At 39.5% G+C, this 25,586-nt stretch overlaps 1 protein-coding gene across 1 annotated transcript in view; it reads right to left on the reverse strand.

Annotated features, from left to right (window-relative positions):
• Nucleotides 1-534: 534 nt before the first annotated feature.
• The window catches only part of MTHFD2L (methylenetetrahydrofolate dehydrogenase (NADP+ dependent) 2 like), a gene marked incomplete at its 3' end in the record, with an annotated part of 36,059 nt that continues 11,007 nt past the window's right edge, over nt 535-25,586 (reverse strand). The window contains exons 4-8 of the mRNA XM_082482862.1: nt 21,168-21,320; nt 20,313-20,420; nt 14,737-14,829; nt 8,700-8,825; nt 535-647 (exon numbers count right to left, since the gene is read on the reverse strand). Of these exons, the coding sequence (XP_082338988.1) occupies nt 535-647; nt 8,700-8,825; nt 14,737-14,829; nt 20,313-20,420; nt 21,168-21,320 (593 nt within the window). The remainder of the gene's footprint in view (nt 648-8,699; nt 8,826-14,736; nt 14,830-20,312; nt 20,421-21,167; nt 21,321-25,586) is intronic.

Genomic DNA, 25,586 nt, shown 5'->3' on the forward strand with positions numbered 1-25,586 from the left:
AGCATTACTGCCTGGCAGCTCAAACAAAAATTTCAATCTTTCACTCCTTTCTGATGCAACATCTTTGCTGCTATATATGTGTTTTAAAAAAAATAAGTTCAAGACTTCAAACTACACTCAGAGTGCTTCATGACCTCAGAACCCAAACCATATTTTTAAAAGATACATAGCTTGTTGAAACTTAGTTCTTACACTGTTTGAAAGATATGCTTAAAAGATCTTGGTAATTGCACCCCATCCCTAGATACACAGGTATATTTGTAATTCATGCTTCGTTCTTCATTTTCACGCACATAATTGACCACCACCACCAAATCTGCACAGGCTGCATTCTCCAATTCATTTTTGCTCACAATAAGTCAGTAGGAGGTAACACAAAGTATTTAAACATTTTGTAAACCTTCAGGTTTAGCGTACTTGACATGAAAAAATAAATACAATGTAGAAATAAATATCTTTGTAGCAAAAAATAAATGTTTTGTGTATCAATAAATAGAACAACTTGGATTCTTCTTCCAAGGTAGCCCGCTTGCTCTAGTAAATGAGCTTTTTAGCAACTATGAGTGTGTTCTTCAGAAGCATTGCAACAGTCATAGGTCCTACCCCTCCTGGCACTGGAGTGATAAAGCCAGCCTTCTTCTTCACTTCTAAGAGAAAAGAGAAAAAGGTATTGACTAAGAATGTTTCCAAAAACATTTATTTTCTTCAATTGCCCACATACGCCTAACCGGCAACGAGCATAAAGGACTGTGACTTGACAAGTATTGAAGAATATGGGAAAAGTTAAGGCAGATGTCATGGCGGTGGACAGGATACAGTCAGGACTGGGGCTGCAAGGTTGTTTTCTTCATCTGAATATTATTACCCAGGGGCTACTTCTGGGGCACAGTTTCACAACCTGTTTGAGCTGATCTCACTGCAGCAGGCTGCCCTTTCCTCAGGGGAGCAACACACATTCACGCAGACTGTGGTCAGACAGACGGAAAGTCAATCCCGCCAAATTTTCCTGCCAAATTTTTTTGGTAAGGGGCAGTTTTCGACTGTTTGAGGCACCTGACCAGCTGGCCCAGGAACACCTGGGTGACAGGAGCGCTGGACGGACTTGCATCACCACCTGCCAACTGTGATACTGCACCTTCAGTATCCAGAAGAGCTATAGAAACTGGGGATCTCATTCTGCAGGTAAAGAGATGACCCCCCAAACTGTGCGTGTTCCTGAGGAGCAGCATGCAAAGCAGGAACCTGCTGGAACCATCAAAATCGATAGCAGAGCACTAGCAGCAGCTACATCACCTATCCAGCCTCATTTTCCCACTCTGGCCTGCAGCTTCTAGCAAAGATATTCTACAATCAGAAAAGGGAACTTAAGGAAACCGCAGAGGGAGAAAGTACAGTTTCCTGGTTGATTTGATTTTCTACCTCACAATATGGACTAAGAACAAAAATGGGAGTTGTCTTCAAGGTAAAACACATTCCAGCGGCAAAATTCCCACTGCAACTTCAGCCATAAACACTCAGCTCCTCCAGAGGAGACTTTTTATTTTTCCCCAGAACCAGTGTTACTAGGTTGCCTATACTGAACTAGGATTTGGAAGCACAGATGTTGCCGAAGTCTCAAACAGAAAGGAAACTCTTACAGCTGACTTAGCTCCAACCACAAACCACGTCAGACTAACTATCCAAAGTTAGTATACACCTTGAACGCTTGTGTTAAGAGGTAAATATGTATGGATATATTTTTTTAAGCATTTAAGTTAACACCTGTCAAGTTAACCTCTTTGTACAAGCAATTAATATAACGTAGCAATAAATCCTAACTTGATATTCTTATCTACTGTTGCAAAATGCAATCAGCTGGAATTGCAGGTTACTTGCAAAGGAATTACATGCAGCTGGCTGGGAATTCATTGCATGACAAACTGTAATAAGCAGTTATTTGCTAATAATGGTTAATCCAAATGGCACATTACTAACCTGATTACTACGGAGGTTCTCAAGTGGCACCGTGAGAGGTTTTTTGTTTGTTAGTTTGGGGTTTTTTTGCTTGCTTAGAAATAATTTCTTAGAAACTCATCCCCGCTTTTAAAAGCATTGTTTTTAAAAAAGCACACATGCATACACAGGAGAAAACTGAGCAAGCATAACTCTGACACAAGCACATTTCCACCGAATTCGCTACAGAACAGGATCTATACCTGGCTCTGAGAAGAGAGCAACAGCTGGCAAACTAGGCACCTTGATTTTGGAACAAACAAGATGACTTGCCTCTGCTTTATGTGTATTCATCTTTAATGTTTGTGGTACTTTACTGCTGAGAATACTGAGAATAACAAGGTCACACAAAAACAAATATCAAAAGGGATTTGAAAAGCTGGAAATTGTTTGGGCTTTTTTTTTTTTTTGACAGAATATCTATTAGATTTAAGGGGAGATAAATGAAATAAAAACCCCACTGTCTGAACTCCCCAAAGCAGGGACCTAACAAGAGCATTTGCCAAACTTAACAGCGAATATCTCGCTGAACTGAAGAACGGAAGATTAAGCCCCATTGAGGACAGATGGTAATTACAACTGGAAGAGTTTCAATTACTCAGTTGACTGGTACCACCAGACACACTGTTAAAATATTTGGAAAGGTAGACAAATTGCAATGTTTTGGGGTTTTTTTTTTTTTGCATGTAAATTGTAACAAATGAATTAATATCTCATATGACAGTTATTCTTCATTTTCCCAAACACAAATAATTCTTTTTAATAGTTATACTATTTTGAACTACCTACCGCTTGAGATTGGTGTTTACAGTTAATACACTTACTACAAATTTCCCAGATTAATGTCATAATTATTGAAATGTACCCACATCTGAAGTAAACATAGCAATTAACACAGGCATTTTTAGGCATTTTAAATTGAAATAAGTTTGTTTCTAAGGCAATGTTACATACCTCTTTTTGTGGTATTATTCAAACTACTCCTATCTTACTTACAAAGAGGTACAACCCACAACCGGACCATGCCTTACCTAAAGAAAGCCTTCTAATGAATATCATGTACAACATTCATTGCCTCTAGTGTTAGTAACTGTACTCAGCGGTAAACACACAGTACGCTGTTTTCACAAGTTGTTGGGGAATTTCTCTACCCATACTCTATCATTATGGAAATCCCTGTGGGTCAGTGTGGCAGAAGACGTATTTTGTATCAGTTAGCATAAAACCACCCAGATAGATTATTCACAAAAGCTGATCCAGACTTTTAAATACACACCAAGTGTCTATGGTGGGGAAACTACCATCTGATAAGTTTCCATCGGTAAGAGTAAATACAGATAATGGTGAATGCAATTTTCCAAGATGAATACCAACGACCAAAGGGGGAAAAGTAACCTGGCCCTCAAAAATGTAAACAGATTTTCCTTTCCTTGTCAAATGCAGTAGGCCAAAGCACAGTTCCAAAACAGTGCTTCAGTGTGACCGATCTCACGTCAGCAAGTAAGATGCTGCGCTGTCAGTTCCTCCAGAAGGTCTTGTTTCTGCTTCTCAGCAGCACTATAACTTTGCCCCTAGCTTTAACTCTGCTTTCTCGAGAGGCATGCTCTTCTCTCAGGCATTTCCCTGCCAATCGGGAAAATGTTGGTATACAAATTAGGTGCCTATAGGGGAGGAGCTGCTATTTTGCAGTTTCTGTAGAACTTTAAAATCTTCCTTTGATTCTTCAGAAGAAATGAAATGTAGATTGTTTCCTTGAAAAACAGGACCCGCTGCTTTGGAAACAGCCCTTCATTCCTAGGTTCCTTTAAAGCTAAGGACATCAGACACCTAATAGGGTAAATCACACAAACCATGGGCAAGTCTCAACCTGAAGGCGGTTCTGGGTCTTGTGCATCTGCATTAAGTGAGGCAGAGTAATTCCTGCCTAAGCACGGTTTCCACACAGCTTTATTAGTCCCTGTAAAGCTATTCTGGATCACTGCATCCCTGCAGCACTGTGTAAGTGTGAATCACGTGCTCAGCAATCACAGTAGATATCCCATCTTCTGCTCTGCCATTTCTAGGATTCTTCTCACTATGCACTGCGGGGTACCAACCAGCAAGCATCTACCCCATTTCTCACAGTTTCTTCTTCTTGATGTTATCCCAGTTTCTCTTCCTGCAGCTATTTTAACAGCAATATAAAGGAAAACCAAGGAATTATGGCCCAGTGCTGTAATTCTTGTAGTGCATACATCTTTGCTCCTCCAGTACTTCCAAAAGCCAAGCAACAGAGGCATCTGGGGCAGAAAAATCCAGCATATTATTACGCACACCACCTTCTTTGCATTCAGCTAATCAGCACAGAGAAGTGGATGGGATATCACCGTAGCCTTGGGATAATAAGCAGTGGCAGCAGAAACGCAAGATATCAAAGATGACTGACTTAGACCTCTGCACGACATACTCTTCTGCGAAAGATTACCTAGACTTGGCTGTCCAGCAGCTTACTGCCACCAGTTAGCGATCAGTCAACCTGGCCTCCTGGCAGGCACAGCCTAATGCTAACATTCTTATTTATCTCTTGCACTAGTGGAGCGTAACAACAGGCAATGCTTCTCCTGATATTTGAAGAGCAGCGATATGGTGTCAAGATTACACAGACTGGACTTTTATTAGTTGCAAAACAAATGTCAGGTGTTCAAAATCAACTGAGAAATTAACTAACAAAAGCTATAGCAAAAGCAGCAGGAACATCCACATTCTATTTTCACGACTGCTGTTTGGAAAAGATGCAGAGAGAGATAATTTGGAAGAGATTCAATAAACTCAAGAGAAGCCTACAGCCCGGAAGGTAACACAAAGAATGCAAAGCGTCAGCAAGCGACTGTCAGAAGCGACTGCTGTCACAAAGCCTGGGCTTCCCACAAACTGTAGTTAAAACACACCATTTCCATTAAGAAATTGGATTTGAAGATTATTGTGGTGAATCTCCTGAACTACATGAACAAATTCCAAGAAACTTGTCAACCTGCCCAATTACTTTGTAGTCATTAGTCCTGTAGCTGATGAGGACAGGATACATTTCCCTGGTTTTCATTCAACTGATTCCTTCTTTTTGGTACGCTTGGTCTATCCAAAAGCGTTATTTCAATCTGGTCCATTCTCCACCTCAGTGCTATTCAACATTCCATTTCCCTTGTTTCCCTGCATTCACTATGTAGAAATATTGTTCATTCAAAGGAAATTTACACTATATGCCCATCACCCTTCACCATATCAATTGCTTTGAGGCAGCCTTTTCTGCTATTCAGAAATAGGGAGCAGGAACCCCTCCCTGCAGCACCCATTTTCCAGAATCTCTTTTACATCGCCTAGGCTGTGCAAGACAGATGAGTGCGGAGAACAATTCTCATTTATAAAGCCCTCCACTGATATAGCAACTATACCATCTATGAAGGTTTTATGTAAAAGATTTCTTTTCTATATAGGCAGCCAATAAAACTCTAAAACCAGCACTACCATCTGCTTGTCAAAGATATGGGAAGAATCATCCGAGTTCTGTGCACTTCGGTTTCATGGGCATTTCCAGTTCCAGTTCCAAAGGTTAGCTACCACACTAACATGTTACCACCCTGCTCTACCAGTCGCTCCTGGAAATGGTGCTCCACCCAAAAAAGCTGTTCCAGTCAAATGCTCTGTGTAAGTTGTTGCTTTATTTCACGTTCCTGGTCCTCGCAGACCTCCTCCCCCCTTAGCATTATTGCTGTGGCAACAAAAGCCCTATAAAACAGGGCCAAGTACACCCACACATGCATTACCCTGTTCATAGAAACATGTCTCCCTTTCTGTAACTGAAACTCGCCGCCTGAAAGCAACTAAAATGGCGCTGGCAACAATCTAAGGATGCTATCGCTTCTCCTCCTCCCTGTCGCTTCATCCTCCTTCTTGTGGCTCCCAGAAGCTACAAAACACCCCCTTCCTGGACCATATATCTTGACAAATTCTTAACATAGATAAGGGTACACTGAACGTATGGAGAGATGCATATGCAGTTTAAGATGTCCTAGCAGTATCAGGCTAGGTACCTTGGCACAGGGATGGGGGCACTTACAAATACTGTTTAAAGACTATTGATAATACAGCCTAGGATTTTTGCCCAAAATAAACAGTTAAGCCTGACAAGCGCAGAGGTACTCCAATGCCATCACTACCAAGCCAGCCATTATAGCAGCTGCAAAAGTGATATGCACAAGTGTGATACTGTAAAATTTTTCTAAGTAAACTAAACAATCTTGTTGCTCCTCCTTATCTACTGGAGTTTAAAGGACAGCCAAAGTGTGTTCCTTGGCTTGAGAGTGTGTACACACGCATGTGCTGGAGGTCAGTCCTCAGCCTGCTGTGGGAAGCGCTGTCAAGGGCACGGTCTCTGGCTGCAGGTGGCTGCATGCAACTCAGCTGCCTACATCAGAAGCAGACATGACTCAAACAAATGCAGACTTTAGAACAAATTTCAAAACTTCAAAACCCACTTTTTGAGAAGCTATCAAATTCTCTTGGCCTGTGGCAGGTTTTTTTTCCTCCAGGCGTTTCTTATATTGAATTCTATAATGAACAACATTAAAACCAATTTTGAAATGGCATTCTTTTGTTGTCAAAGAGATAAAAATAAACTTTAGTGTCTAACCTACCCCCTAGAGATTAGAGGATGGCATCCAAGTATTGCTAGGATATGACAACTGAATCAAAACAGCTTCCACCCATCTAATAAACTTAATTTCCACTACAGGAGATTTCCAGTCAGATGACCTGATGAAGTAAGCCATTTCCATCCATTTCTTATAAATCAAATTTAACCTCTGATTGCCCAGTTAAATCTCTGCTCTCCCTACAGCCATATTTTTCTACTTAAAGAAGTGGATGATGAGACAATAGGTATTGGTGGGCTACATGATGTTAAACAGGTGCAGCATGTCATGCCAGCCATTTATGTAACTAGCTTTAACCTGCAAAAATCATTTTTGCTTAGGCTTAAATATAAATTCAATCAAGTGATCAAAGGGAGGAAAAGGATAAAATTATTTGCTACCTGAATACACTAGCATGTTCCATTTCCTGACTGCCAAATCAAATACTTGGCAAGGGCGATTTACTTTTTAGCATTTAGAACTGTATACACTGGGATGGGCTTTTTTGTTGTTAGAGATTTAGTGAAACTTTCACCGATACCAATGAACCAACAACAATTTCCCTTTGGCAATGTACAGTGAAATGCTACTTGCAACTGTAGTGGCATAATCCAAGTTGAAGTTCCTCCCTCTTTTTTGGATCTTCCCTCCCCCCAGGTAAAATCCTGAGAACAACCCACAGCAGACATGATGAGACACATACAGTGCATTGCTGAAACTCTGAATCACGGCCTTGCCATTGAATCTACACCTATATTACATTCAGAAGGTCTCGCATTTAAAGAAAAACAAACAAGACGGATACAATTCTATGTTTCTCAAAGTTATAGTTTTTTTCCTCCCATAGCTGCTAAAGCCAACAAAAAATCCTGAAAACTCTCTGTATTTTAGTTCCATTCTGAAAACAGAAAATAGAACCTTTTATTTGTGATAGTACAAGCAGAATAACAAAACAAAAAAAAAAGGAATTCAAGTTGCACTCAAAATATTTTTCTACTGGAGCTCTGTTGTACACATACAGTTATACATTTCCAAATGCCTGCCATGACAATCGCTTAGCTACACGCGTGAGGGTAATTTCATTGACTTTAACAGACAGGTATCATGTACGATAAGTAAAAGAAGCAGCAACTAAGGGAGTGATGTAACTACAAATACTTACAGCTGGCTAGAAACATACTGAATATAATTAAGCTTTGAGACATTATGCCAGCTGAGATGTTAATAACCGTGAAAAAAACCTGTGGGTGATTTTCATACTTATCAAAATAAGGAACTGTTGAGAACCATTAATAATGTGGGGAAATGCTGTCTAAGCTTCCCACACTCAACTCTGCCAATAAGCTTTAATTTTCAACTGCAACAATCCTGCTATTCCAGTCTGGAGCTCCTCCAGAGCAGAGATATTTAATCAAGTTACATTGTGAACTTGCTCTGCAACACATTAAACATAAAAAGATCAATATGTAACATGAATTTGTATCTGTTAGGCTTGCCTGGACCCAGACTTTCAACAGCTTAGGATGAACCCACATTAAACCTCAGCATAAAGGATACTTCTAAAGCAGAATTAACATCTTTCACATACAAGTGCAGAGTGAGAGTGTAAAAGGACGCTTGAGAAGCTGCGGCATAATAATATTTGCTATGAGCAGTGGGAGACCCTATACTTGTGAAAGACCAGAAACTGTTTTTATTGCTTACTCTCCAAACACTTCACAGACTCACAAAGGATTAAAGAACCCTGGAGACAAGCGTCTTCTGCCACCTCATTGCTGTAAGAGCTCATCTGCATCTCTTAAAGGTTGCCGGTACGCGTAATTGAAAGTAACACTTCCTCTCTTCAATAACACAGCATTTCTTAAGAGCAGATATACAAACATATACTTTGTTTTCTTATTTAAGTAAGTAAATTAGAAAAAAAACCCTGCAAGTGTTATCTCATTTGAGACACTGGCTATTCCAAGTATTTATCACGAACAAATCCTACAAACTTAATATATTTATCTAGAATGTTCATGCGAAGAGTGTTTCACTGACCTTCAAAGTCCACATCCCCAACTAATTTGGTCTTTCCTGTAAGAGGATCATGGATATGGTTGATGCCTACATCAATCACAGCTGCACCTTCTTTTACCATATCAGTTGTAATCAACTTTGGGCTACCTGGAATCATCAAGATATAATTGATTAACACGGCCAGGCAGTCTTAGGTCATTGGTTTCAAATTATATCAAAGGGTGTGCAAGCACGTGTATGTACGCACAAAAAAAGAAGATAATTACTTCACTTGAATTTTTCTTGATACATCACACACAGGAAACAATTATTCCTAGTTTCACACAGTTTGTAATCATGACAAGAAAAGGTGATATTTCTTCTTTTTGACTAGATATTGTCAGCTAAACCTGCAGTCACAAACATAGTCAACACGATCTCAGTGACGGAAGTACTTGCTGGTTCGTGGGAGTAAGTCCCTTTCATAGCCTTTCCAAAGAAAGGTCGGATGATAAAGATGCTCTGTGAGCCACAGAAACTGTTCGCATTGTCAGAGGTCTCCTGATCCAGAAGTGTTATCAACCGCTGAACCAAGCTGTGTATGTTACCTCCACTGCATTTTCTTTAATCTCTGCCTTTTTGATATTTGTATTGGGTTTGTGTTACTCTTGACGTCTGATTTCTCATATATTTTACCTGTTAGCTGCATGACATTTCAAGCAGTTACTTAAAATAATGAACATAAACAACGTGAAATAGCACTGCTACAAAAAAAAAAATCTAGCACAGTGAGAAAATCTGATCTATCCTGCACTCTTATTTTTGATTCCTGTCATTTATAAGCAACAGATAGACAACAAGAAAAATGAAATGGCCCGCTCAGATTTAGCCATAACAAACAGCATCAGCTCAATCTGTAGGAGAGAAGCAAGTGCCTTTCAAGTAAAACTTTCTCCATCTGATTTTCTCATAAGCGAGCAAGAAAAACATACTCGACAGAAAATCAGTTGGGTAATTGTACCCAGGTAAGAGGCTCCAATGGTACTTTATGAAAATGAAAGTGTGTGCAGAGGGAGTACCACAAGGGCCAGGTGTTTGTTTATTATGTCACTAGCACAATGGTAGAGAACACTTATTATTTAGTAGTGGCACAAGGTGCAGATGATGCAAAGGTGGAAAGAACTTTAAAGAGACTAGCTTAGATTTCAAGTGCCATCGGAAAAAAAGGAACAGAGCATCAAAAATCATTCCCACATAGACACACCAAAGGGGAAGTGGGAAGACCTCCTACATCAAGTGTTATCGATGCACAGAAGACACTGCTTTGCCTCCTGTACTCCTTAGATAATGAAGTGATTGACATCTGGCAAACACATTTACCAAAATTTGTTCAAGAGTGGAGGATGGCAGCCTGAAACTGAATCTGGGACAGCTGAGGCTTTTCTATGTTAGCTTCTACCACTACTACAGAAAAGAAGAAAACAAAAACAAAAACAAAACAGCCACCCAAAAGTTGTGCAATGGGATTGATCAAGAAATACACTTGACTTATAAGCAATTTTAACTGTGTTACTGGTAACCCCAGTGCCTGACATGGACCTTTCACAGGAGAGCTTCTACAAAACACCATTTCCTGCTATTTAGAGCAAAATGGGAGACCTCCCCATTTGACCAAAGAGGGCCTGGCCTTAGCGCTACACACCTTCACCATCTCTCAGTGGACAACATCTGTATAGTGTCCTGGGGTATGATTTTTTTGCTATTAAGAAATTCCAGCTCAAACAGAGTGCTGCAACAAGCCACCTCAGCTCTTTCACATGCACTGTATTTCTTCAGCACATTTAAATGTAAAGCATCTTGATATTCATCACAAAGATGTTCAACAGTGAGGACTGAGAAAACCTAAAAGGTCACTTCAGGTTCCAGATAAAGAGCTGAGTCAATGGCTGTACATTTCCAGTCAGCACAGCTGAGCTATCTATATACATAGCAAGAGACACAAACCCAGTTATTTAGGTACTGAAACAACTGAAGTAAAAAAATTACAACCACTAAATTGCACACAAAATCTGACCTGGGTCCTACCGAAGCAGGGGGAGAGGGAGTGGAGTGAGTGCAAAACCACCATTTGCTAAGGCAGTAATCCTGGACATTAAATGTCTTCCACTTTGTAAAGATCGCTGCTACAAGGTGTTTCAAACTGCAGGTAGCACCATGCATCTACTTGGAGGAGATCTATCTCACCTAGCTTCCCCAATGTGCTGAAGCCAGAGGTAAGACTTCTATGGCATACCAACAGCTCCACTTCACGCACAGAAAAGACTTTCCTTGCAAGAACAGCCGTTCCGTAGGATCCCACTTTGCAGGGAACAATTTTAATTACAGGATAAGGCATCTTAGAACAAAGATAGTAGCACTGCTTTACAAACAGCAGCATCATGTATGACCAGACATCTGAAAGTTTATGCCTGGACAGTCACAACAAATGAAGCGTCCCCTGGAATGTTAAAGACAAAGCCGTATTTAGGACCAAAGTCACTGCATGCTATCAGAGAGCCAAGAATATCAAGTCCTTAGACATTATCTGCATGAGCCTATCATACCTTAATTGCAACAGCGTCAATCTTTTCTCTATATTCATTTGAAATTACCTCCTTAATTTCTTTCCTAACATGCAACCTCCAACTCCTGAGTGATGCAAAATTCCAACTTTAGAATTACAATTCACCTTGCTCCTTGAGCAATTCACTCAGTTCTATGTTCTGTGAGGAATGTACATCCTAGTAATAGAGTATCCCCAAAGGTGGAATCTAAGCTCTCCTCTCCCCACCAAAGCAGTTTTCTCTCAGGTGGAAAGAAGAAAAAAAGGAAAAAGAGGCAAATCCATAGGGTTTGAGACTAGTCTTACTGGAAGCAAGCGCTGGTATACAAGGGCTTTGGCTTCATTTAAAGTGCTGGATCCCAGCCAGTTAGTCATTTAGATACAGGCAATACAAGAACCTTCTTTGCTCTCCATTTCTCACTCCCCCATAAGACACAAGCTTGAAACTCTGCTTCTAATGTTGAGCAAGCCAAGACCTCAAATTCTTTCTTATGCCATTTGATAACATCTGGCTGCGTCTACTTCATCACACTCTTATGCAATCAATTGCAAGCTGGCTGGTAATTGGATAATGCCTCAGCCTTATGGGGGTAAATGATCTGTGTGTGATAAGAATGGAAGCATATTAACGGAAGCTGCACAGTTACACCCTTTGTAAAATGGTTTGATAATAGGCCAAATACTTAACAGCAACAAATAAACTAACCCCCAAACCAAATGAGCAGATCTATTTACTTAAGCCTACTTTACATACCAAGTAGGAAGAGATAAGCGTCAGAGCAGCTATTCCTAAAATGCACTGACTGAAGAATGTGGGAAAATCTTTCATCAGTACTTTTTGTAGAAAACGATGAATCACATTTTAAACAAAAAAGAAACAACGCCCTACCTAATCCCAGCTTAGGCACAAGGAGTGTAAAATCGCCTACTCCTGAGAAAGCTAACCAGCCACTGTCTGAATAAAAGTGTCTGACCAAGCAGCAATTCCTATACAAGAAGACCACAGATCATGCCCCGAGGGACAGCACAAGTAGTCCCAGAAGAATTTCACCCGGCATTTGGCACCCCGGTTCCTTCTCCTCTCTACCCCGTCTCCAAACCTAGCAGGCAGATGAGTCTTCTCTCTCAAGGCAGACTGGAAAGCCAAGACAGCAGAAGCACCAGGTTAACTAGGCAAAGACTGCCTACTGCGTCCATCACTGCCCTGGAAGTACTGTGGTGGTTATACGAGCACCACAGGTAAAGCTGCATTTGTTCTTCTACTACATGTCTGGGCCAAGAGCAGAAAGAACAGACTCTGGGATGTCTGTATAGGCAGGGATAGAGGGCAAAGATAGGAAAGGCTACAGTGGGGTGCAAAGCATCGCATGAGCTTCGGAGGAAACATTATGATTTGGCCAGAAATACAAAAGCCGCGTGGTATTGAAAGAGTTTAGCAAGCTCCACCTGGAAGCAGAGACACAGATTTTAGGGAGGGGTAAGCTGGACAAGAGCAGCATTGTTGGAACTTATGATGCAAGGACTTGGGAGGGAACGAGAGGGAATGAATAAACCACATGGATAGTTACAATCAAAATAAGCAGAAAAACTGAGGTCCCAAGGCTGGGTGCGAATGAGAGAAAACATGAGGATGAGTATTCTCAAAGTCAGGAGCAAAATCAGAAGCACCTGATTTGAAGTATTACGAAAGCCATGAAGTCAAGTGAATAGCAAGCTCCTCGGAGACAGAAGTACCACACCAGAATGAACAGACTCACTGCAACAAGCCACCAAACCAGGAGCCAGAATGCAGAAGGCTCTTCTGAAAGTATTACATGGGAAGAGGAGAATGAGAATAGGGACCTTGCTCTTACGTGCAGACACACACAAAAAGCTGTTTTCCATTTGCGCATCTTGCACAGTGGCTTACAGCAGCAGCTGTTTCTACCTAGCAGGGCAGAAGTTACCTTTTTTGCAACACGCACTGAACAGGGCACACATTTCTGGGGAATGTATGATCCCAAAGGTACAACGTGCACAGTTCTCAAGTAACAAGGGGAAGCTTGGAGGGATTCCACCTTTCTAAAGTATAACCTTCCCCAGAGCATCTGCTGGGGCAGGGCTGCATATCGTTTACACAATCTAGCCCTAGTTTTTTTCATCATTCCAAGTATATCTCACATTGTGTAATGAGTGTTGTATCATGCTCCTGTTACAAATGACACGAGGAAAATAATGTGAAGAACAAACATGGCTGAATTGCTACTGAACCATTTAACTATGAGCATAACTGATGCCAAACTACGTTCAGCATAAAAATCAGAAGTGACGATTAAACTTGAAGCAGTGAATTTCGATGAAAAGTTACTAGTTTATTTCCAATTAGCACACACACTATTATTTTTCATTCACAGTGTGTGAATTTTGGTCAGGCCCACAGTTGAGTAATCACATGTGGGACAACTGAGCTATTTCTTGTTGCTGACCTGGCATGAGAAAGAGATGGTGCAGTTAAGCCCTGAAGCAAAGGACATCTCACATGAACAGGAAGTGATGAGCTTTAGACGTGTACCTATCTGTCTTCACTGAGAAAATAAGTAAGCAAGACTTCGGTCTTGAGGATGAGGTAGAGGGAGAAAAGGAGGAGAAAAGACACAATTTGTTTGTAGTCCTCCAAAACTGCACAAGGAAGAGGAAGATATCCTGAGCTGCAAGAGTACACAGAATTTTACCAAGATTTTTACTAAGTGGGATTGTTTGGGTTTGCTTTTTTAAATTAATTTATATTTCTATTTACAATACCCATAAACAAAAACCAGAGGTTGCTCAGAAGCAGAGATCTGCTTGTTTCTTTGTTCTAGATTAACCAAAGAAAGTATTTCACTCTACACTGCTTTAATAATACAGACACTGATCTTTCAGACCCCTTCCTCTAGGCAATTACCATTCTTTTCCTCTTTACATGATACTTGTAAAAGGAAAAAAAATAAAAATTCAGCCATTAATAACATACGTTATCAAAGCTAGTGGTTAATTTGGCAAGGTTGCCCTTAATTCTAACAGCAAGGGAACGATACCATTGTTTTATGAATGCAGCCTCCAGCTGATTTACAGAAACCCTTCTGTCAAAATTAAAATGACTCATGATTTTTGCACTGCACAGAGAATGTTTTAATTTACATAATTATACCTGTATAAACTATGCACGGACTGGTTCCCAATCTTGAGTTCACTCTAAAGTCTCCCTAAGGGAAAGGTGTCACATGTGACAAGAAACAGTTTATGAGTCTGCAAATGTGAAGGGCAAGAACAAAGAGCCAAATCACTTGCCTTTCTTACAACAAGAAATCCTACTTACTGTAACACCCTCAAGCAAGCACGAGTAACGATTATTTGGTGAAAGGTGAAACAGCTAACAGTGCTACCAACACGGACACCAGAATTTACTTTTTAGGTTTTAAACATTGTGATTGGAGTATTAACAACAACTAGTATTACCTGCAGCTACTATTACAATGTCAGCGAGTTGTGTATGGATCTTGAGCTGCTCTTTTGGTGTGTATCTGTGAGTAATGGTCACTGTAGCATCACCTGAAATGAGATTATAAATTAACTGTCATATACAAAATGCCTATATAGCATTTACTTTCAGGTGCAAAAGACTTAGTCTGGCACATTAACAACAGTACAGATCACCATCAGATTTGTCTTGGGATGCATCATTTATTTCAGCATAGGCAGAACATACACAACACTTGTTCACACATATGAAAAAACATTTATTCTTAACAATTCTCACAGGATGATTTTATTTATACACTGTGGACTAACTTTTCTTGGTCACCTTCATTATGTTTAGTGGAATTACACAGAACAAAACCAGCAGAGAATCCCGTGTCTACCTTATTAAGCGCAATTTGTATAGTGTGCTACAAGACTCAGTTGTTTGTTGCAAACTACAGCTTCAAGTACACTATCACCACGTTCGGATATCTGTCCTCAATCATGTTTGTCATTCATCCGTCCTGAAGCTCCCTTGACATTCGGTTGCATAGACAGGAAGGAAGACCACAGCCTTCCCTGTACCTGTGACCTAACTTCATAATGGCCTTTCTCTCGAGTCTAAGTTCAGTCTTTGGCCCACGATTTTGAGTGCTCAAGGAATAATTGGTAGTTCAAGTTCAGTGAAGTGGTATTATTTCTTACTGATATTCCCCCCTCCCAAGAATTAACATGGTTGATAATCTGGCCAACAACAGGAGATGACAACTGAGTCTCTTCTCTTTGTAGGGCCTGATTGTGTGGGGAATGAGTCTAGTACCTATGACAGCAAGGACTCTCCTGGGCCCTTCTTTGATTAGAAACCCTGCTAATCAAGGGTCAGGCAGCAAAATCTGTTGACTGGAACGTTATCAGGTTTCATCAATGAGAGGCATTCTTGAACACAATCAACAGCAGCATCAGTATTTACAAAATTCCAATTGGATTGGTCTGAGAAGGTTTATCACCATAACCACTTCAGGGATCAATACATCCAACGCGTATATTTTTCCACACGCTCAAAGCATTCCAAGTCATCATTTTATGTAGCTCAAGTGCAACAGCAGCAATGGAAAAGACTGAACAAAAAGGTGCTCTTATTTTTGCAGGTGTCCTACCATCTCTTGTATCTCCTGATAAAAGAAAAACAGCCGAACCCTTACATCACACCAGAGTAGGAATTGTTTGAAGTTATCACAAATAGAAGCACACATCCTTTTGGGTAAACTCAAAAGATATGGGGCCTGCTCCTGCATGTATCCACATTGCTTGGCAAGAAGCTACAAATAAACCCTCCTAGTAAGACATGAAAAACCTCGTGCTGTTTGATGGAGATACTGAGGATGGACCTCACAAAATGAATTGTCATGGGGATAGGGACTGAAGTCTCATACTGCATCCAACAGCAAGTGTGGTGATCCCTGAAGAACTGCCCAAGAAAACAGCAAAGATAACAGCTATCAAATGGAGACTCCTCCCAACACTCTCCCTGTCAACTATTTATACCACACAGGAGTTCAGCTGTTACATTCCCTCATCTCCACTCCTAAGCCACATTATGAACCATTAAACTAAAAGTTTTTGCCATCTCAGATGTTGCCACCACATCTGCTTCCTCTGGAATGTGTCTGACTGATCTAATCTGTGCCTCTAATCTCATTAACTCTCTTCCTCAAACATCTCATCTTCAACTTGTCTGCACTCTGACTTCTCTGCTCTTTCCCCTCATCTTTGATCCCTCTTCTCCTTCAGTCTCTATAGTGCCTATCGCCTCCTCAAAGAGAAGATCAAGACGTCTTCAGATAATGAGAACAGAAGAGTACAGATGTGCATAAGCAATTCAATGAAATAATGGGAATTGCCAGAAGTTAGAAGTCTCTCACCAACTTTCTATAACTTCCCATGAATTTAAGTGCATCAGAAGCTTAGACAGCTAATTGTCTTGAAAACATCTCTGCAGTAACCTTTCCTGTGATAGCAACATGCCAGCCAGTACATAAAGCCTGCATGTCAAGATTCCTTCAGCTTTCTTCCTTGAATACCTTTGGGATCATGAAATAACAACTCATACAAACAAAACAACTGGAACCGGACCGAAGTGTTACTCATTGATACTCCTCTTTTTGCTAATCTAAAGCAGCATCACTCGAGCTGCTGATTCGTTTGTATGTAGGCCACGCACATACTCTTTTGAGCGAGCAGTATACAAGCTGTAGAGACGGTCGGAGTCTTCCTTCTTTGGAGGCCTCATTCTCCAAACACAGTAATACCATATCACTGCAACCTCTGCAAAAGAACCATGCCTATTCTTTGATGTGACACACTCACCTTTGCTTGGCTAATGCTCTACCAATCACACTAAAACTCAGGGATTCTCTGAAGGGCCGTCCTTCACACGTGAAAGGCAAACAGAGTTATCACTGGATTCTGGAAAGAAAGGATTGAATAAAATAGAGGAGTCTTCTGATACCTATTTTAAGCAAAAGGAGAAGGATGTCCTGCCCAAAATCACAATCATTACTTCCAAAAATATATACATAATGAGACTCTTTCGACCTCTTATCCTATACTCAGCAGAGAGGCTGAGAAAAGCCAATGGATAAAATCCCAAGTTACACATATTCACACCTTCTGAAAAATAAAATCTGTGCCGTTTTCCCATCAAGATTTTAGTGAGGATTATTTCTGTAATCAGCTCCTGAAACCAAGCAATTGCTCTCAATACCAAAAAGGAAAGGAGAAAAAAAACCATTCAAAACCCCTACCTTCAGAAAGGCAGTCCAGAAGCTTAGAGACACCTATATATATATATATATATATATCAATTAAGATTCCGCACAATAGCACTGAGTCAATTCACTAGCTTATAAAATAGAGACAGTCTCATGACTTGCCTACACAAAACACAATTTGTTTCGTAAAGGTTCAGATAGTTTTCCGATCTGATCAGATATTGCCACCTGCAGGACATGACAGTTTGTACATACAAAACCTCACAGATGAAGACAGACCCCAGCTTTTCAGTTTTATTCATAATCTGTAAAAAAAACAAACCGAAAACCTACAACAAAAAAATATAGAAAAATCCAGCATCACACACACACATGCCTTGCATCACTTCTCAATAAAAAATATTTAATCAAATTATCCCAATTGCTGATAAAACCCTTTCCTGACTGATAACCTGAGAAAGTTCCTTTACACCACTTAACTATAGGTCTTGCCTGGTCGAATAAAAAAAAAAAAAAAAGAAAGGATGAAAAAGCTTCCACTTAATGTCTATTAGCAAGTTTAAATTGTTCTAAACATTGGCTTAAGAAGAAAGCCTGCCTTTGTTTGATAAGAAATAAAATTAGCAACTCCGACATGTAGTTTTTAACTCCCAAACCCACTTCATCTAGAAACTTAACCGACTTGCTAAAGCTACCTCATCTTGTTTCCTGGCAGATGTCTGATCATAATGCACAAATTTTGCACTGCTATTAGCCACTAAAAAAAAAGGTGGAAAGGATTATTCCATCTAAGCTATCATTTTTTATAATGTTTACATTTCCAATATTTTCTTTAGCTCCACCTTCATACTTTAGCTTTACGCATTCCCTCTGACTGTCTGTCTCAGCTTTATCTCAACTGCCTTGAGCTTCTCACAATACATCCAGAAATTTTGATAACCCCTGGGGTAAAGTTGAAACCACCATCCAGCCTGCCTTCCCTTCCACACGCCGTCCAGGCTAGCCTCTTGTTGCTCAAAAAGGAAGCAGAAAAAAAAGCGAACTGCAGAAGACCAACCAGATGTTCAAGGACAGCCCGATCTGTGAGTCAGGAATGAAAGCTATACTAGACTACCCCAACTACTACAGTATTTATCACCGTGTACATGACAAATACATACTTAATGCTAATTTATTGTGAAAGAAGTACAAATGTTGCTTTGTTTTCTCATTGCCAACTGCTTTGCACTGTATACTATCACTTGGCAGGTTGGAAATAAAAATAAAAACTACCTGAAAAATAAATCCATTTCTGCAACGAGTTAATTCTTTCTACATCTAGATTCCAGTGTCAATGTCGGTAGGGGAATATCTGAATGTTTTTCTGTCCCCACACAGAATACTTGACATACAAAGCACCAATGACAGTGCCAGTGAACAGGGCTGCCAGTGAAATAATGCATGTTATATCAGGAATCAGAATGTAAGCAGATGACCGTGAAGCACATCAGAGTTCTTTCACAGGCCAACAAACTCATGGACTAACCCCCCCAAAACAAGTCATATTACCAGGCAGTCAAATAAGAGCTACAAACCCAAGAATCCAGTGAACAACACTGAGCCATGGAGCCAACTAACTCAAAAGCTGCAAGTTACAAACCAGTATTTAGTTACAGCCGAAGAACTTCCATGCAACTACTATGTGTTTTGTAACAAGTTGCTGAAAGAATCACAGGTCACTGTCTCCTGAATTCAAGCTGAGAAACATGCAAGTAGTTTGCAACATAACTTTGTGTTGTTTAAAGCCTATTTAAAAAACTGAAGCACACTGCCAGTAATATATAACCCAATATTTGCAGCAAATGGCAGAAATGCTACTAATTTTCATGGGAATGGGAATGAGACCAGAACTACGCACTGATGGTAATTACAATTCAAACACTGAGAGAAGTTTCAAACAGCAGCTTTCCCACAGAAGCTGAATGGAAAAACCAACTCTATGATTAGTAAGAAGCTTTTACTGTTTTATTATACTAATAACAGATTTCACTCCACTCCTATTAAATACGCCTGGGATTAAACATTCATGTTTACCTCATTTACACACACCACCTTGGCAGTTTCTAACATCAAAATGAAGTTGAAAAAGGACAGTATTCTATTTAAATTATATTTGTTTTTCTTTCTACAGCACAATTATAGGAGCGCATGCATGCTTCTGTAATTAGAATTACTTAAAAATAGTTCCATTACAACCCCCAATTTCCAGGGGGATATAAACTGCGCTGCAGAAAAATCCCCCAGGCCGACGTATAATATCATAGAGGTCACACGGAAAAGTTGTTGGTCATTTGGATATTTTCATAATCACCACCTAACTAATATAGCTCAACACAGGAATAATGTCGCATTTTTATATATATGTGTGCACACCATGTGTACGGAAAAACTTGAAATTAACATTACATAAGCATGAGGATAAGCCATACAGTTATATTACTTTGTACAAACATCCTATGAACGTCTGCAGTTCTTTCAGGCCACACCGCCAGGCAATATCCTCAGAGTTCAATGCTAACCATGTTTAAACAGTAGCTGTTTCAAATGGAGGACAAAATGATGACATAAGACCAGAAAAAGTCAAGTCCTGAAACTGCTCTCCTGAGAAGATGTCAGGAAATATATTAACAAATTTATTTCCTTGCTGCAGTTGCAAATATTCTACAAGACACAAAAGATGTCTCTTTTTATTCGAGTCCTCTGGTCAGCTTTATTTTGATGATTTCACAAACGGAAACATTAATACAACATTCATGAACTTACCTCCAGGCCTTTCATGCTCTCCATCAGTATGTAAAAGCATTGAAATAGGCATTCCAACATTCTTAGATCTTCCAGCTACAACAACATTTTTTCCAAATGTTTGTATTCCTTACAGAACAAAAAAAAAAAAAAAAAAAAAAAAAAAAAGGAAAAATAAACTGTAAAAAATTATATTTGGCTATTTCGACATACCTAAACCCTTCTTCTCAGTCCCCAAGATAGAATTATTTGCTGTTGTGGACTGATGACATTGACATGACCTGAAAAATCCACAAGGCTGAACTTTCAGCTTTCACCTTGGCAACTCCTTCAGGTTATCTGAATCACCCTTTGGAGGGACTTAATTTCTGTTCTCTGACCACAAAGGGAAATGGAAGCTCTTATGTGTATCAATAAGAACATGTATATCACACGTATAAAGTGACAACTATTGAATACATATGCATTCTTTCCCCCTTCTAGTACTGAATTAGATGTTCCCATTTTTGTTCTTATTCCTTCCCCTTCCCCCACAGGAACTTACGCATTTAAATCTTCTATTTGATAAATAATCAGGACATCAGCAATATCACAGAAAATTCCTTGAAACTTTATAAAATGCAGAAAATAAGTTACCGAAGTGTTTCACCAAGTATTCTACGCGGAGTACTGTCTACACTTTAATTAATAGTTACACTACTGGCAAAACATCTCATCTATTTGGCACCTCCTTATTATTTAGATTAATCTTCCAAATGTTTGTTCTTCAATCAGCCCAATGCATTTAGATAACCTACACCTTTTAACTCACACCTGACTTTATCCTTCATTCATCTTCCGAGATAAAAACAGTTTCAATACATTTCAGTTTCTTACCTGTCCGTTTTATAATTTCCCACACGGCAGCAGCAGTGGCAGGTATTATAGAAGGTTGATCAAGACACAGACGTCCGATATTCATAATATGAAATCCATCCACATCCTTTTCAGGTGCGATAGCGTTACAAACCGTTCGTTCATCTATGTGATCTAGGAAACACACTGCTTTCAAATTACAGTTCTTTCACTTGTCAGGTGTCATCAACACGATCCGAATCATTACACAGAAAAACACACAAGTTTCGTCTAGCTAGGGTAATTATTATTATTCATTATGAGTAAACTACACTCTCCCCCTAAAGGCAGAAGTTACAACTTCACCTTTTTAAAGTCATCTACTGAAAATTAAACGATTCAGTTTGTGACACTATTAATACAACAAATTAAATCAAAATACAAGAGGCTGATACTCAGCTGAGAATGACAAACTTACTAACTATAAAAATTAAGGTTTAACCAAGACACTTCAGAGTCACTTCTGCATTCTGGAAATGTTAATTACCAAGTGGCTCAAAAAAAAAATAATCATAGGAGTGAAGTAACTGCGCATGTTAGCTGTCTCTAGAATCACACAGGATACACAACCTAAGTTTTAAGCAAATGGATGGAAACCCTAAGCTGAAATATATCTGCAGGTCTAGCTTTGATTTCGATTTTACGACAATACATCTGTTTTTAGTAATTTGCTAATCAGCAGGACCAAAACATATCCTACTTCATTGGAAAATTGTGAGAATGCACAGAATTGTTCGATATTGATGCGCTCGAAACACTAAGTATGGCTTAAATGACAATACCTGCACATAATTTATTATTCATATCTATTAGTAATGATCATTTTCCATATGCACTAGTGATATGGGATAGGTCTGCAACTGCTTGAAGCTTATACTGCATAAGTATTGGTACTGATTAGGAAAAAAAAAAGCATTAGCCAGTCCTACCTCTGCAAAATTACAAACCCAAGTATAAAGATTGCACATGTAAAGCCACCTGCAGAGGAACAGTTCCACAAAACGTCCCCAAACTGACCCAGAAAGCAAACTATGTTTAATAAATGTATTTACCCAGCAGTACCTCAGTCACAAATTTAGAATCACAGAATCATAGAATACTTTGGGTTATAAGGGACCTTTGAAAGGTCATCTAGTCCAAACCCCCTGCAATGAGCAGGGACATTTTAGTCTATTGCTTCATTGTTTAATGATGTCCCAAACTGCTTCAGGATTACTTCCATCTCAGAATGATTATTGTTTTGCATCTTTTACATAATGAGACAACACCCATTCTAGGCTAGATCACCAACAGATCTCCGCAATTCTGAGGCAATAAATCGCAATGTCCAATTCAGGGAGTGTAACGGAACATTTAAAAAAGAGAAATAAAGGGAAATGGGTATTGATTGCAAAATTCAGACATTCCCAATAAACATACTTTACAGACATATACAGGATACACAGGGTGTTTGAATTTAGTAGTCAACTAGCTCTACTTAGGTATTTTGTGATTTTGCATTAAAAGGAGCAAGCTAATTAAAAGATAGCACACACGTCTTAAAATTTAAAACATGGTAATCTCCGGTTTAAAGATTTCCAATTAAAAAAACCCTAGATTTAAAACAGACTGTTATGATTTACAATTTAATTCTTCATATTCTGTTGGGAGGAAGTTTCCCTCTGAACCCTAACGAGAAAGGACTGTGGAAATTAAGATGTTAAGTATGTTGATGAAAGAGTCTCTTAGAAGTCAAACTAGCCTAATCCAGATTGAAGGCAACCATAATCTTGTTTTTATGTCAACTAGGGGAATTAAAAAAAAAAAAAGGAAAGAAATTTGGACTAACCTATTAAACAGTTTTTGCAAAGGACAACTTTTTAACCTTAGGCAATTTAGTTCTTCAAACAAAAACTTGGCAGCTATGCTTTTCCTTGCGCTTGGGATAGGACAGCATGCTGCTCTGACAAACACCTCCTCCTTGCTGTCTGTCTTCAGCTTCCCAGAAATGGACAGATAAGAAATACCTTAATGTAAAAGGAAAGAAACCACGCTTTACATGGTTTTATTTTTTTCACTCAAAACTGGTTTGCAGAATTTCAGAAAAGGGTATACAGTAGTGTGAAGAAACGCAGCTGCATAGCTGGGCCCACGTAGGCTGACATGGGCCTGAGAAGAGAGGATGTGGACACCTTCCCTTCCTCATCAGAGACACTTCTAAAACACTATTTTGGGTGGGCCATCTCCAAACAAACAAACAACATTCAAACTGTATAGACACTGTTACTTAATGAGAAGATTTCATCTGCCTCAAGAAATGTATTTTGCTGTTTTGTTCCCACTTGAGTGCAGATAGCCTCATTTATTTCCAGAGGAACAAAATAACTTCTTAAGTACATTACTGTCAGTCTCATAGAACACGCTTAGCCTCCTCTCAAATGATATTCATACAAACTTACTTGCTGTCATTCCAAGCTACTCTCCATGCCAAGTTCCTCTCTGTACTCACCCTTTCACTTCTAAACCCAACTTACAAGGCGACACTGGGCATCACTTGCCTAACTACTGACAGGCACACAGAGAAACTCTTACCTACATAATAAACAACATGTGGCTCTAATGTTGCCATAGGAAAAATAAGGACTGATGGAAATAAAAACACAGCACAAAAGGGATTCACAAGCATACCACATGGATCAAGAAATATAGACACGGAGCAAGGAGGAAGCTGTTCAGCAGCAGCAGTGAGCTCCCTAGAACTAATTTTGAGAAGCTATACTGAGACGCTGCTATGATTTTAACAGTCAGTTCCACCAAAGCAGGCCACGCTTAGGCTGGCAAAGTCTTTCACAGAGAGACATCATATTTGTACTCCTTTGTCTCTTACTTCTTTGCTGCTTACAACTAAGAAACTTCTGAGTTTTTCATATTCTATCTCAAATAGACATTCTATCTCTAATAGCCATCTTCCATGAAATTTAAAAAAGATACAGGAAACTCTCCACAAAACCATTACCACATCAGAAGTAATGCACCAAAAGGTTCACAGAAAGGAAGTTTTCCTCAGGCAAAGATGACAATCCTCAAAGGTAAGTTGCTCCAGCTCACAAAAGTAAAAGAGAACAAAGCTATTTTCTGCTTCTATTTTTATCCCAACGTTGATCAAAAGCCACACCTGTGTGTGGTTTACTGCAAAAACCCAAAACCCCACACAACCACCTCAACTCTGCAAAAAGCAGCCTTCACCGAAAGTTTTCCCAACTTCTGGGCTTTATCTCCTTCCACTGCAATGCAAAGCAAAAGAATGTTGGAAAATGAGTTAACTTAGCTTTCTGCTCTTCCGTTTCTGAAGTTCTTTTGGGAGAAAAATACTAATGCAGTAAACAGAGTTATATCTGACATCAGTTACGGAAAGAACTTCCTGAACATTTTCAGTTCATGGTAACTCGCATATTTTACTTTACTATACAGACAACGCAACATTGAAAAAGTTCTGCTCTTGAATTTATTACTTTAAGGTTTTTACTAAGGCAGTTTTATAGGTTAGAGGAAGTCTAATTAGTCTGCATGTGGTTACTGTGACAGACGTACCTAGTTTCTGAGAAGGATCTTCAACCAATTACCTTCGGGCTTAAACATTTATGTGTACTAGCATCAGACATTTGAATTGACACAACTAGAATTATCTTCAGTGGTTTTATCTGAATGTCGAACAGGTTTAAATTCACTATGTTTCAAGGCTTAAGTCTGTTGTTGAACAATGTATTGATGAAGGCAGACAGATCTGTAATGACCTGATATCCTCCTCATAAAAAAAAAATGCATTTCTGCAAGTTGTACCTAACAATTTCACCAAGTACCCACAGAAGTAAGACAAGCAACACATGACAACTCCCATTTCTGGGGAACACAACAGTGGATTGGGAGTCCAGTGGATGAGTCTATTTCCTTCGCTACACGCTTCAGACAGAAAGTCAGTGCTCCATCTTTTGCAGAGTTCTCACTACTGAAAAGAAAATTTGTTACATTACCGGCTTCCCCTAATCTGTTCTTAGTGGGAGAGATGTTTGTTCAAAGTAAACCGACTACATTCCATCAGCTCACAGAGGTCCTTACTTGTTGTCCAAGATCAGTCTCCTTACTTGTGATATACCTCCCCCTTGTGGCCTACTTATTTCAACAAGTGGTCTATTTCAGTCAGCTTTCATACAGTGCAAAGCACAAAACTTCTTAATCACAAATGCTGATGTTTATTACAAATCCAAACAAAATATCTCTTCCTCTATAACGCTCAGCACCTGCCCCAATTTTTTCTGTTTCTTAGACATGAAATAAAGGCAGCGAGAACCATCTGAAAGTGAAGACCAAGACTACAAAACAAAGTTTCAACTTCACCATCATTAGAGACTGTTATTCACAGCA

The sequence above is a fragment of the Vanellus vanellus genome, assembly GCF_965231255.1.
Source record: "Vanellus vanellus genome assembly, chromosome: 4".
NCBI classification, from domain to species: Eukaryota; Metazoa; Chordata; class Aves; order Charadriiformes; family Charadriidae; genus Vanellus; species Vanellus vanellus.